Source organism: Scyliorhinus canicula, chromosome 3, assembly GCF_902713615.1.
Source record: "Scyliorhinus canicula chromosome 3, sScyCan1.1, whole genome shotgun sequence".
Taxonomy (NCBI): Eukaryota; Metazoa; Chordata; class Chondrichthyes; order Carcharhiniformes; family Scyliorhinidae; genus Scyliorhinus; species Scyliorhinus canicula.
Genome location: NC_052148.1, coordinates 167,920,784 through 167,935,302, shown reverse-complemented (window position 1 = coordinate 167,935,302; position 14,519 = coordinate 167,920,784). Strand labels below are relative to the sequence as shown.

Genomic DNA, 14,519 nt, shown 5'->3' with positions numbered 1-14,519 from the left:
TTAAAAAATAATTTTAATTCACATTTTCCAACAACAAATTTTATCCCAACAACGAAAAGAGAAAAACAATAACCCCCCCAATACAAAAACAATAAATTAACAACAAGAAAGAGTAATAAACACATAGCCATAAGAACAAACCCCCATAACAAACCCATAGTCCCCCCCCCGGGTTGCTGCTGAAACTGGCCGCCCTCTAACCCTCCGCCAGGAAATCAAGAAAGGGCTGCCACCGCCGGATGAACCCTTGCACCGACCCCCTCAGGGCAAACTTGACCCTCTCCAGTTTAATGAACCCAGCCATGTCACTGATCCAGGATTCTGGGCTCGGGGGCTTCGCGTCCCTCCACTGCAAAATGATCCTTCGCCGGGCTACTAGCGACGCAAAGCCCAGGATACTGGCCTCTCTCGCCTCCTGCACTCCCGGCTCCGATGCTACCCCAAAAATAGCGAGCCCCCTGCCCGGTTCCACCCTGGAGCCACCCCCTTCCAGAAACCCTCCAATGCCGGACATGCCTAGAACATGTGGGTGTGATTCGCTGGGCTCCCCGAACACCTGCCACAGCTGTTCTCACACCCAAAGAACCGGCTCAGCCTGGTCCCAGTCATATGCGCCCTATGCAGCACCTTTAGCTGGATTAGACTAAGCCGTGCGCAAGAAGAGGAGGAATTCACCCTTGCCAGGGCGTCTGCCCACGTCCCCTCCTCAATCTCCTCCCCCAACTCCTCCTCCCCTTTCGCTTTCAGCTCCTCTACCGAGGCCTCCTCCCCTGCCTGCATCACCTGATAAATTACAGAGATCCTACCCTCGCCGACCCACGTCCCCGAGAGCACCCTATCCTGCACCCCCCTAGGCGGCAATAGCGGAAACTCCGCTACCTGCCGCCTAACAAACGCCCTAATCTGCATGTACCTAAAGGATTTCCCTGGGGGTAGACCCCACTTTCCCTCTAACTCCTCTAAGGTCGCAAACTTCCAGTCTAGGAAGAGGTCCCCCATCCACCTGATACCTGCCCTGTGCCAACTCAGAAACCCTCCATCTATCCTCCCTGGTACAAACCGGTGGTTCCCCCGTATCGGGGACCAATCTGAGGCCTTCACTTCCCCCCTATGCCTCCTCCACTGCCCCCAGATTTTGAGGGTAGCCACCACTACTGGACTAGAAGTGTACCTTGCCGGGGGGAGCGGCAACGGGGCCGTCATCAGCGCCTCTAAACTCGTGCCCACACAGGACGCCGCCTCCATCCTCTTCCATGCGGCTCCCTCCCCCTCCATCACCCACCTACGAATCATTGCCACGTTCGCAGCCCAGTAATACCCACACAGGTTGGGCAGCGCCAATCCACCCACCTCCCTGCCTCGCTCCAAGAATACCCTCATCACCCTCGAGGTCTTCTGCGCCCACACAAACCCCGCAATGCTCCTGTTAACCCTCCTAAAGAAAGCCTTCAGAATCATCATGGGTAAACACTGGAAGAGAAACAAAAACCTTGGGAGCAACGTCATCTTAAATGACTGGACCCTGCCTGCTAGGGAGAGTGGCAACACATCCTACCTCCTGAACTCCTCCTCCATCTGCTCCACCAGCCTCGTGAAGTTTAACCTATTCAGGGCTCCTCAGCTCCTGGCTATCTGGACTCTCCGGTATCTGAAGCTCCTCTCTGCCCTTTTCAACGGGAGCTCCCCTATCTCTTTTTCCTGGTCCCCCCCATATGCACCACAAACAGCTCACTCTTCCCCACATTGAGCTTATAGCCAGAGAAGTCTCCGAACTCCCCCAGGATCCTCATCACCTCTGGCATCCCCACCCCCGCCGGATCCGCAATGTACCAACCTCTCCCTCTCATTTTTCTCCCCCCTCTCCCTGTGTGTCCTAATAGAAATCAGCTCCCCCCTAACCATTGCCTTCAATGCCTCCCAGACCACCCCCACCTGCACCTCCCCATTGTCATTAGTTTCCAAATACCCCTCTATACACATACGGACCCGCCCACATACCTCCGCATCCGACAGCAGCTCCACCTCTAACCTCCACTGCGGGCGTTGATCCTTCCCCTCCCCCAGGTCCACCCAATGCGGAGCGTGGTCTGATATGGCTATCGCCGAGTACTCCGCCCCTACCACCCTCTGAATCAGCGCCCTGCTGAAAACAAAAAAGTCGATCCGGGAGTAAGCCTTATGGACGTGGGAGAAAAACGGGAACTCCCTACCTCCCGGCCTCATAAACCTCCAAGGGTCCACCCCTCCCATCTGGTCCATAAACCCCCTCAGCACTGTGGCTGCTGCCGGCCTCTTACCGGTCCTGGACCTAGAACGATCCAGGGTCAGGTCCAGCACTGTATTAAAATCTATGGTACAGTTTATTAGCTGTGGTTTCACAACTTGCCATGGTGAGATTTGAATTCACAACATCTGGGTCACTAGTCTATTGTACACTACATGTCTACGTCAAGCTAGTTTCCTGGTCACAATTGTTCACTTCACTTGGATGTACGTATGAGGCAGGCCGGTGTTTGAAGTGCATGGTATGTTGTGGTTTCGCAGCTTCACGAGAAGTTTGATCACCTGAAGAAAACTCACCAAGATGAGAAGAAGAAACTTGAAGATAAGAAGAAGGATCTGGAGGATGAAATGAATGCATTCAACAAGAGGAAAGCAGCAACTCAGCTGCTTCAATCACAGGCTCAACAAGCTTCCCAAACAACCAAGAAAGACAAGGATAAGAAGAAGTATGCCAGTTTTCAATGTATTTAAAATGCTGTTTTGCTGTCATATGTTTATATCTTTCTACAGAAATCTCCTGATCTGATTTTAATCTTCAAGAGGAAAGGAAGCAAAACAAAGCCATAAGTATCAAATTGCTAGAAATAGTAATAATATTTATTAGATATATACGTTGAAACTGGCTACCAGGTAGGTCTCCTATATACGCCATTCAAGAAATGCTCTTGTGTTGTTGGTTCACTTTGCCTTGTAAGATGAGAGGCAGGTCACATTACCCGCAAATGTCCCTGTATAGATTGTTTCAACTTAATTCTTGTATAACAGCTTCAATAGTCTGTTTTCTAATTGCTGAACTTAAGAGCTGGAGAACAAGTGAACTCACAGCACAGATTGAACTTTGTATCAAACAGGTTTGATGTTTTTTTTTATTAACCGAGAATTAAGTTTGAGCAGTTTGTAAAATTTAGTACGGAATTAATTTGTATGGCCCTACGTGAGATTTTAGGGTGTTTGTTGTGAAATATTCCATGTTTCCTGGGTTGGTTTCCACGGTCGCTGTTCACCGCTGATAGGCATTTTCAGAAGACGATTGTACTCTTGGTGTGATCATGACTGCCAGTGTATCAAATTCTTTCTGCGATTGGCAATAATATTAGATTATGGGCAAATTTAATTGATCACAGCTGGATTATTTGAAATCAAAAACCGGTTCAGTAAATTGTAGACACAAGGGAATGGGAGAGCCCTGCAGCCACTGAGATGGTTTTTGCTCACTCCTAACTTGATTTTACAGCAACCTCGTTGAACTTCAACGGATTTTAATTTATTAAGCACGTGGTATATTTCTACAATTGTTTTCTGTTGCAGAAGAAATCTACTCTGATCTTTATGGTTTTTTTTCCCCGACACATGTATAAATGGGCCATCTGTTCACATGAGCACAGTTGCTCTGACAGCCAGATCACACATCTTTCCTCTGTTTGGTGTTGCTCCAGAGTGATATAGTTAACATTTAGAATTCAAATTCTTGTAAATATTTTCTGCACCCTCTCTAAAGTCTTTACAGCTGTTCTAAAGTGTGGTGGTCAGGAATTGACATATTACTCCAGTTGAGACTGAACCATTGTTTTATAGGTTCATAATTTTCTTGTTTTTTTACTCTTTGACTCTAAATCATAAATATCCTAATGGCCTTATTAAGGCGGCACGGTGGCACAGTGGTTAGAACTGCTGCCTCACAGAGCCAGGGATCTGGGTACAATTCCAGCTTTGTATCATTGTTTGGAGTTTGTATGTTCTCCCTGTGCCTGGGTGGGTTTCCTCTGGGTGCTCTGATTTCCTCCCACAATCCAAAGATGTGCGAGTTAGGTGGATTGGCCATGTCAAATTGGCCTTGGTGTCCAGGGATGTGCAGGTTAGGTTATGAGATTACAGGGATAGGGCAGGGGGATGGGTGATTGGACCTAGGTAGGGTCCTCTTTCAGAATGGTTGGTGCAGACTCGCTGGGCAAAATGGCCTCCTTCCGCAGTGTAGGGATTCTATGATTCTATTAAATAGGGAATTAGATCTGACTTGCTATTAGAATTAAATTGTGAACTCATTATTTCATACACAAACCTGTGCCATGCCACCAGTCAAGCTTCCACAAGGTTATTACATTCTTCATTTTAAAAACTTAACAAAAATCTTCTACATGGTTACTGAATAAATGCAATTCCCAAATAAGGCATTGCACCTTACAGAGCCAACAAGATTTGTCATTTAATCCTTTAATGTTCTTATCTGCTTAAGAAGTTAGCAGGTCTCAGCAAGGAGAGTTCTGCCAGGATTTGTAGATGTCAAGTAAGGACTAGATGGGCTTGGCACTCCATTAGGCCTAGGCTCTCACATGAGAACTAACCACTTGAATGGGGTAAGTTTTATTTCCGTTTGTTCATTGGATGTGAGCATCACTAGCAAGATCGGCATTTATTGCCCGTTCTTAATTGCCCTTGAGAAGATGGTTGTGAGCCACCTCCTTGTACCACCACAACCTTTACAGTGTAAGACCACACATTTGTGTTGTCATGAAGGGGGTTTCAGATTTTTGACCCAACGACAAGGGAATGGCTATAGAATATAGTACCAAGTCAGGATGCTGTGGGACATGTCCGGTGGGGGGGGAGGGGCATTGCCCTTTAGGTGGTTGAGGTCATGGAATGCATTTTGTAGATGGTACACACAGCTGCCACTGTGCGCTAATGTTGGATAGCGATCCACTCAAATGGGTTGCTTTTTCCTGGATAGTGTTGAGCTAATTGGAGAGTATTCCATCACACTCCTTGTGCCTTTTGGATGCTGGACAGGCTTTGGGAAGTCAGGAGGTCAGTTACCTACTGTGAAATTCCAGCCCCTGACCTGCTCTCGTAGCCGCAATATTGATGTGGTTGATCCAGTTGAACTTCTGGTTAATGATAAACCCTAAGATGTTGATGGAGAGGGATTCCGTGATGATAAAGCCATTGAATGCCCAAGGGGAATGGTTAGATTCTCCCTTGTTGGAGATGGTTATTACCTGCCACTTGCATGGCGCGAACGTGATCCAGATTTTGCTACATGTGGCTGCGGGCTGCTTCAGTATCTGAGGAGTGTGAATTGCACTGAGCCCTCTTTAATCATCAGCAAATATCCTTATTTTTGAGCTTATGATAGAGGGCAGGTCATTGATGAAGCAGTTTGAAGATGGTTGGACCCAGAGCACTACCCTGAGGAACTCTTGCAGTGAGTCCTGAGACGGAGATGATTGGCCTCCAACTACCATAATCTTTGTGCTCTGTATGACTCCAGCCAATGGAGAGTTTTTCCCTGATTCCCATTGATTTCAATTTTAGCAGAGGGCCACCAAAAAGTTGATTTTTTTTTTTTAAAAGGCGAAAATAGAATATGAGGGTAAACTAGCCAGAAAAGTAAGAACAAATGTAAGAGCTTTTCCAAGAATATAAAGAGGAAGAGAGCAGCTAAAATAAAGGCTTGGTCCCTCAGAAGCAGAGACGGGGCAAGTTTTGAAGAAATGGCATAGGCATTGAACAAATATCTTGTGTTTTTCTTCACAGTAAAAGACTTGACTTGCATACCAGGTTATCTAGGGGATGATAAGAGTGAGGAAATATCAGCAGTGAAAAAGTATTGGAGAATCTTAAGGGGCTAAAATTCGAGAGATCCCTGGGACCTGATGGTCTACACCCTCGGGTTCTAAAAGGGATAACTGCAGATATAATGAATGTGTAAGGCATAATTTTCCATATTTCTTAAATTCAGAAATGGTCCCATAAGATTGGGAATTGGCAAATGTAAAACTGCCTTTTCAAGAGAGGAGGGAGAAAGAAAACTGGGAACTACAGGCCAGTTAGCCTAACATTAGTTGTTAGGAAAATACTAGAATCCATTATTGAGGAAGTATTAATAAATGCACTTGGAAAAGTATAGTATGATTAGATCAAGTCAACATGGTTTTATAAAAGGGAAATTTTGTTTGACAAATTATTTGACAAAGAATATAACGAATATTGTAGATAAAGGGAACCAGTAGATGTAGTACACGTGGATCTCCAAATGTCCCAGGAAAGGTTAATACTGTAGACAAGGTAAGGGCTCATAGCGTTGGGCGGTAATATATAAGTATAGATAGGGGATTGGTCAATGCCCAGAGTGGGCATAAATGAAGCATTTTCAATTTGGCAGGATGTGCCAAGCGCAGTGAGGCAATGAACAGTGCGGGGACTTCAGCTATTTACAATCTATATTAATAACATAGATGAAGAGACAGAGAGTAATGTATCTAATACAAAGCTAGATGGAAAGGTAAGCTGTGTGTGGGAGGGGGAGGGACTCAAGCCGCAAAGAGATGTAGACAGCCTAAGTGAGTGGGCAATAAGATGCTGACTAGAGTATAATGGGGGTAAGTGTGAAGTTACTCACTTTGTAGAAAAGCAGATTTTTTAAAAAAGCTGCAAAACTTGTAAATGTTGCTTTTCAAAGAGACCTGGGTGTGTTCCAGAACTGCAGAAAGTTAGCATGTAGGTCTAGCAAACAATTAGGGAGGCAAATGCCATGTTGGCCTTTATTGCAAAGGGATTGTACTACCGGAATAAAGAAATTGTAGAGTTGTACAGGACTTTGGTGAGATCACATTGGATTGGATTGGATTTGTTTATTGTCATGTGTACCGAGGTACAGTGAAAAGTATTTTTCTGCAAGCAGCTCAACAGATCATTCAGTACATGGAAGAAAAGGGAATTAAACAAAATTCAAGAAAATACATGAGAATACATAATAGGGCAACACAAGATATACAATGTAACTACATAAGCATTGGCATCTGGATTAATATGTGAAGTTTTGGTTTCCTTATTTAAGGAACGTTATACTCCCATTGAAGATGGTACAGTGAAGGTTCAAAGATGAGAAGCGAGTAAATTGGGCCTATATTCTTTGGAAGAATGAGAAGTGATCTCATTGCAACATACAAGATTCTGAAGGGTCCAGAGAGGATTGAGACTGAGAGAGTGTTCCCGTTAGTCAAGGCATCTAAAACATGGGGCACAATCTCTGAATAAGGGGATTTAGGACTGAGTTGAGGAGAAATTACTTCATTCAAAGGGTTGTGAATCTTTGGAATTATCTGCCCCAAAGGGATGTAGATGTTCATCAATGAAAGACTGGGATGGACAGAATTTTGATCTCTCAGGGAATATGGGAGTTGGGTGGAAAAATTACGTTGAAGTCTAAAATCGTATAGAATGGCAAAGCAGGCCCGATGGGCCATGTGATATATTCCTGCTATTCTGTGTTTTTGTGTAATGAACTTAATCATAAACAAAACTCTCAACAGTAATAATTTAAGTATTACGGAACATGGATTCTCGTATGGTTTGTAAAGGAAGGTTTTCATCTTATCAGCTATAATTATTAAATTGAGGGAGGAAATGTTGCTTGCTTACTTGCTGATATCTATAATATTTCAAATTATTTTTGAAGTTTGGTTACTGCTAGAATCAAACACATGGCCTAGAATCTGCTAAAAAGGATATTTCATAGGGGTGGGTAGATCAGGAAAAAGTTTTGAATTATTTCCATGTTTCCTTTGTATGGCTTATTTTATGAATATTGATACCAGTGACATAATGCATAATAAATTACAATTATGTACTTTCCAATCGCAGGAATAAATATTATCTAAGAAATTTAGCAACTTAATGTATTCCTTTCACATGGACTTCACACTAGGGAAAAGTCTGTGACAGGAACAAATCTCGTTTCCTCTGACTAGTATAGTGGGGGCAATACCAGATGAAGAGTTGTGGGTACAGCTTTCTACAGGTGATTCAACGGCTACCCATTTTTTACAGGTGCTTTGACTTACCACAGTATTGCTCCATGGCGTGTGGATTTAACATTTTTTGTGTGCTTTTGTTACTTTACTATTTGCATGACTACATCATTAACGTAATTTTTCAATCACTAATGCTATCGTTGTATTGCTTACACTGCATTGATTAAGTAAAATTATCAAGTGTAATCTGTTGCACGGTTCCATATGTGTTTTCTCATGAGTGCATTTGGGCTGTTATATGATGCGTGTATGGAGCTTCTAGCAATTATTAGTTAACATTGTACTGTCAGGAATAGAATCAGTGTTTGACTACTGGTTAGGGGCTGGTTTAGCACACTGGGCTAAATCACTGGCTTTGAAAACAGACCAAGGCAGGCCAGCAGCACGGTTCAATTCCCGTACCAGCCTCCCCGAACAGGCGCCGGAATGTGGCGACTAGGGGCTTTTCACAGTAACTTCATTTGAAGCCTAATTGTGACGAGCGATTTTCATTTTCATTTTTCAGAATCTGCAGTAATGTAAACTAAGATGAATAACTTAGGAACATGTTAGTCCACCTGGCTGGCCGAGAGTTGAAAGCAGAATGCATAGTACACTGTCGGATCCCTTGATTTATTTTTGTTAAATGTCAGTCTTACACCCTCTTAAAATTATTGTTCTCAATGATTTCTGACCAATCCAAAGCAAACCTGTGCCATTTGTTGTGAAATAATTCTACCTGATCTGTAAATTCACCTTCCCTCTTCTGGACTTCAAGTTATGTCATTTTTAAGAGCATGGGATCAGGTTTTTCAGGGTTCAACTCATCAGTATCCTAAAGGATTTTTTGAATACTTCAATAGGATTACTTCTTGGTCCCCATCAGTGTGAATATTATCAACACCTTGTAGTCAGCTAGCAGACAAAGTAGCTCTTTGCTGCACTTTTTTCAGTGTTACGATGTCCTTCCTACAGTAAGATGATCAGAAGTGCACACACTACTCCAGACTGACAATGACGTCATAGACTCATTGTCACATCCTATGATTTGTGTTCTGTTTCATGCATTATATAACCCAAGATCCAATTTACCATTGCTGCACGCTTCAATGATCTGTCCCCAATACTCCCAAATCGTGTTCCTGTGCTGCATCTTGTATACTAGTACCAACCAGCTTATTGTCTTGATTAATTGTCTGTTAATCTTCTGCTATAGTGTAGTCACTTGGTTTTGTTCGTTATTTCTCAGCCCAATTGATTTAGGTCCCTTTGTTCCTGATCAGCCAGCTCTTGGTTGTTTGCAACCCCATGCCCAGAACCCCTCCCCTCTGTGCTATTGGCAAATGATGGAAATGTTGTCTCCATCCCTTTTTTAAATAATTGATACACTGTACAGAATGAATGGCAAGGATCTCAATGTAACCTGACATTGGGGTACCTTAGTATCACTTTCTACCACTCAAATACAGCATTCTAATCAATAATAAAAACAAAAAATGCTGAATAAACTTAGCAGGTCGGGTAGCCTCTGTGGAGAAACATGTTTTGAGTCCGTATGACTCTGCTACAGAATTCTGATGATTACTCTGTCTCCTTTTGTTGCAGTTAGTTGCCAATCCAGGTCATTAACTTCTCAACCACTTCATGACGTCAGGAGTGTCAGTGAGCAGATTAGTGTTGAGCAAGTGCCGTTAATAGCATTGTTGATGACCTCTTCCATCACTTTGCAGATGATCGAGAATAGATTGACGGGACAGTAATTGGCCAGGTTGGATTTGTCTTGCTCTTTGTGTATAGGATATGCTTGGGCAATTTTCCATGTTGCTGGGTAGATGCCAATGCCAGTCTTGTAGCTGTACTGGAACAGCTTGGCTAGGGTCATGGCAAGTTCTGGAGCACAAGCCTTCAGTACTGTTGTTGGAATATTGTCGAGGCCCATAGTCTTTGCAGTATCCAGTGTCTTCAGCCGTTTCTTAATATCATGTGGAGTGATCAAATTGGCTGAAGACTGTGACATCTGTGATGCTGAGGACCTCCGGAGGAGGCTGAGATTGATCATCTACTTGGCACTTCTGGCTGACGATTGTTGCAAACGTTTCAGCCTTATCTTTTGCACTGACGTTCTGGGCTCCCCCATCATTGGGGATGGAATATTTGTGGTGCCTTCTCTTCCAATTATGGCTGGATGTGGCAAGACTGCAGGGCTGAAATCTGGACTGTCTATCACTTGCTGCTTATCTTCACTCTCTAACAGAATATTAAAAGTAATGAATGGGCAATTCTAAGTCTTTAATGTGAAAATACTTCCATGTGTTTCCATAGGATTGGGATTAAATTGTAGGCTATCCATTCCAATTTCATTTTTCATATTGATACTTATTCCCAAGATGTTCCTTATTACCATGACTGACATCTCTTGTGAAGGATTTCTGAAGCACCTCTGGTTTACTAAAATCATTTTGAAATGAGGCTGGCAATACAGTTTTCTGACTAAATTTCATACCCAGTCTATGATTTAATCTGGGGCATAAGTGGAAGCACCGCCCTTGACCTCTGCATCCCCTGACTGGAGAGAGGGATGGGTGCCCCTCCTGTTGGCTGTTTGGTGAATCATATTTGAAAGTCCATATTTGGACGTCTGGTCAGGACACAAACTGGCTTGGTTGTGAAGTCTGATTCCTCATTAGAGTACGTGCTCTGTGCTTTTGTGTTGGGAAGAATGGCCACTTGACGAAGATGTGGTAGAGTAGCAGACGCTCCTGGGATTGTATCCCAGCATCTGAGAGGCAGCGAAACCTGCATTACCGGCTGCGGTGTAAAGCATTCTCTAGTAATCACAAATTGATCTCCTTAGCAATTCATTATTTAATGTTCCATATTTAACTCATGATTTCTGAGCACCTGCCACACGCACAACTTTTGTGAGGATGACAAGAATTGGATTTTATTGACCCATTATACAATATTGAGGTTCTATTTAAAATCAGAGGGAATGAAAATGCACAGGGCTGAAATCAGTGCTGGGACATGTGGACTGGGAACTTCGGTCAGTGAGTCAACCAAAATAATCTTCCCTAATGGATACCATCTCATGTGCTCAACAGAAAAGGTGTAAATGTAGGTAGGTCTCAGTATGCTTGCAAATCTATAGGTATCCAAAGCCCAGAAGAGGAGAGAATATAGCCCTAGTGGACCCTCCAAAAGAGGCTGAAAAAAGGTCCTACAAATATTTCCTACCTCTTCAAATTTGCAGGCCATGCTCCCTTGCTGATGTGGATGCTTTGTATGGCAAATGGTTGAACTTCATCTGTAAACATGGAACCTGGAAACAGAGCAGAAACCAGGACCTGGTATACCTCCCAGGCATTTTGCAACACCTGTCCCATTTGGGAATATATGAACAAGAACAAGGCATTTAGCCCCTCAAGCTAAATTGAATTGTGGCTGAACTGTATTCTAAAGCACTTCTGACAATGATGTGAGCACACTAGAATACATATGGAAATTCAGGGGCAACGCTTTCATTTATTTTGCTTTTCAAGTAACACTTAACCTTCAACTCTTTGCTTTCCTCTAAGACTTTAAGGGATTTTTATATTGCATATTAAAAACTCACTCGTTCAACTGTACAGCATTTGTTATAACCAAACCTATCACTAGACAGGATTCTCCTGATGGATAATGCAAGCTGTATAACCATTTCAAATCTTAATGGGTGGCTCAACCGATTAGTGGTCCAACAGCTAACTGAACAACATCACAGAATGCAGTCCTTGCTTTTCAATGGTACAGTGTACTCTTAAGGACCAAATTGCCAGGAATGCGTGGAAATAGTTGGAACTTTCCACTGTTTGGTTAAGCTATCGAACTAGATTGGAATGATGGGAGTAGAGAAACTGCGACTTGTTCTCCAAGGAAGTGGATTAAATATGGAAAATCTTCAGTACTTAAAATAAATCACTTTTAAAATGCCATGGCCTGAAAACACCAACTTGAAACTACACAAACATCATTGTATCTTAAGTTAAATTTCCAAACCTCAACACTATATTAATTGGTCTAAATTATAACTTTGGGGAGGGTATTGCGAGAGGGGTAGTCTATGTTATAACTCCATTCTTCAATGAAATTAGGTTGGGTGTGTAATTTATCAAGTGCCTGTGCTTTGTGGTCGTCTTTTTTTTTTTGAATTTGCTATAATGCATGAGTTACTTTTTTGCAGTTGTAATTCAATGCAGCTTTTTGTAAAAATGGTTTGTTTTTATTCATTGCTTATGGAATTGTATTGCAATGTAACGAATGAGTTTATTAATGAGGTATGATTTCTAATTGTGTGTTTTATTTTTTTTTCCTTTTTAATTGCAGTGCAAGCTTCACATAAGCAACCTGGCAAGTCAAGGATGTCACCTTATCCATCTGCTTAGCTGTAATGTGTCTGGCATCAGAATATCCATCCATCTTTTTTTTAAATCAGAAAACATTAACAATTACCTTATATAGGAAGATCCTTTCAAGAGCATTCCATGAAATGGAGAAGGGGCACAATTTAAAACTAAAACAAACTGGTATCTGAGTGAGCAGTGAGGAGAAGGGGTGTAGTCTTAGTGCTTTGGAAACATAATCTAACATAATAGGACAGTTTTTACGAAAAGGAGAGTGATCAGCAATGTAAGTGGGGAGAAGCGATGCATATCAGGATATCATAGCTTCCTCCCCAACCTCTTTTCCATTTAGAAGTGTTGCATGATCCAAATCTTAAAGATGATTTTTATTTTACTGATTACTATGTACGTTCCTCTGCTTGTTACTACCATAAGAAGCAGCCTATTTAAGAAACAGAAGTCCATCCTGGTCATCTAAAATGAAACTGGTATTTCGAAGTTCCTTGAGGTGTGTTTTCAGTTATTATTAATAAGGCATTGAAAGTAATATCTGTCCCTGCTTTTAAAGTTTGCCGATCGCACAAGTCAAACCAGTTCCGTTTACCACTTATGTGCCATTCACCCATGGATAGATTCTCCTTTTGGTTCCTTTCCAAAGAGAAGTTGGCTATTGTTTCTCTGTGGCTGCTGTGGATTAGTGTCTGCTCTCTTTTTTGTCTTGGTAGTGCCTCTTCCTTATTTTGAATATACTAATCAATTTTAAACAAGGACTAATATTACAATAGCAGAGTCACACAGCTTCAAACCTTTCAATGGCAGGCTTCAGTTTTGCTTACCAACCAAACATGGCTCGGGAAAGAGAGATGTTAATATCCATCGTGGCATGTGCACGAGCAGTCTTACATTTAACCTTCAGTATTTGTGTTTCAATCACCAGTGCAGTTTACTGCAAGTCTGTTACTTGAAAACTTGGCACATTAAAACTTATGAAAGTTCACCACTTTACAAATTGGATCTAACCTATTGAATGAAGCTTGTCATCTTTTAGTGCATAAGGATTATAAAATCAGAAAACAACTCTTTTTGAAACATATCTTTACTAGGGGTTGGCGGTTAAACAAATATTCAGTCATTTTTAAATTTGTTTCACCTTGGGGTTGAATTCTCATCTGGGCATGTACTAAGTGCTAGTATATATTATTTCCTCGAAATCTCAATTCAATGCAGACAAGCTTTACAATGTTAATATATCATTGAATATCAACTGTGTTTGGTTAATTCAGTAGCTCTTCAGTTCATATTCAATAATGACTTATCCTTCAGCTTGTCTGAATTGGGTAGGGTCACTCTCACTGTGGTTTCCAGCCAAATATTGCATGTGATAACGGAGAAGATTTTGGGGACATGGAGAGAGGAAGAATGTGCAAGCTCATTGCTCCTCCAAATGATTGCCGGGGACATCATTCTCAAGTTTAAACCAATCATCTTTTTCTGACCTTATCTGACAAACTATATGACTCCAGTTTTAATTGGTAGGGAGGGGTGGTGGAGGAGAATGAAGGCGTAATGAGATTCAGTAAGTACAGTTTTTTTCTATTGATGACTTAATGGTAAACAAAATTTTAACATTAGTCCTTAATTCATAATCTTGAGGATGTGTTAATCAAAAGAAAGTGCTTGTAACTGCACATCTTTCCTGGGCCATGTTTAGCTGATTACCCTAGCAGCTGTTTTATTTTGTTTTGTATGTCTTCTACCTTGTTTTCACAGTAATCCTTGGCTCTGCACGGAATAACTAATATCCCTCAAATCTAGTTGGATTGTTCTTTCACCTATGCATGTAAGTATGGCAGGAACTTTTGTATTCTTGGTGATGAATAAATAGCCCAAAAGATTGGTTGCCTGTGCACTGAACAATGTTGATGAGAGAAGGGTTCACGACATGGTACAGTGGTTAGCACTGCTGCCTCACAGTGCCAGGGACCCGGTTTCGATTCTGGCCTTGGGTGACTGTGTGGAGTTTGCTCATTTGCCCGATGTCTGCGTGGGTTTCCTCCAGGTG

The 14,519-nt window shown here is 42.2% G+C and overlaps 1 protein-coding gene across 6 annotated transcripts in view; it reads left to right on the top strand.

Moving 5' to 3' along the window:
• Positions 1–14,519, top strand: part of LOC119963102 (septin-11) — a 124,835-nt gene that overhangs the window by 106,530 nt on the left and 3,786 nt on the right. Inside the window, exons 9-11 of one of the 6 annotated variants that reach the window (XR_005460034.1) lie at positions 2,545–2,729; positions 12,441–12,464; positions 14,228–14,297. Coding sequence is in view for 3 of the 6 variants with exons in the window: in XM_038791691.1 (XP_038647619.1) it covers positions 2,545–2,729; positions 14,228–14,252 (210 nt within the window). In the remaining 3 variants the exon portion in view is untranslated. Of the gene's footprint in view, positions 1–2,544; positions 2,730–12,440; positions 14,298–14,519 lie in introns of all 6 variants that reach the window. The other 5 variants (XR_005460033.1, XR_005460032.1, XM_038791691.1 and 2 more) reach the window with 5 other exon arrangements.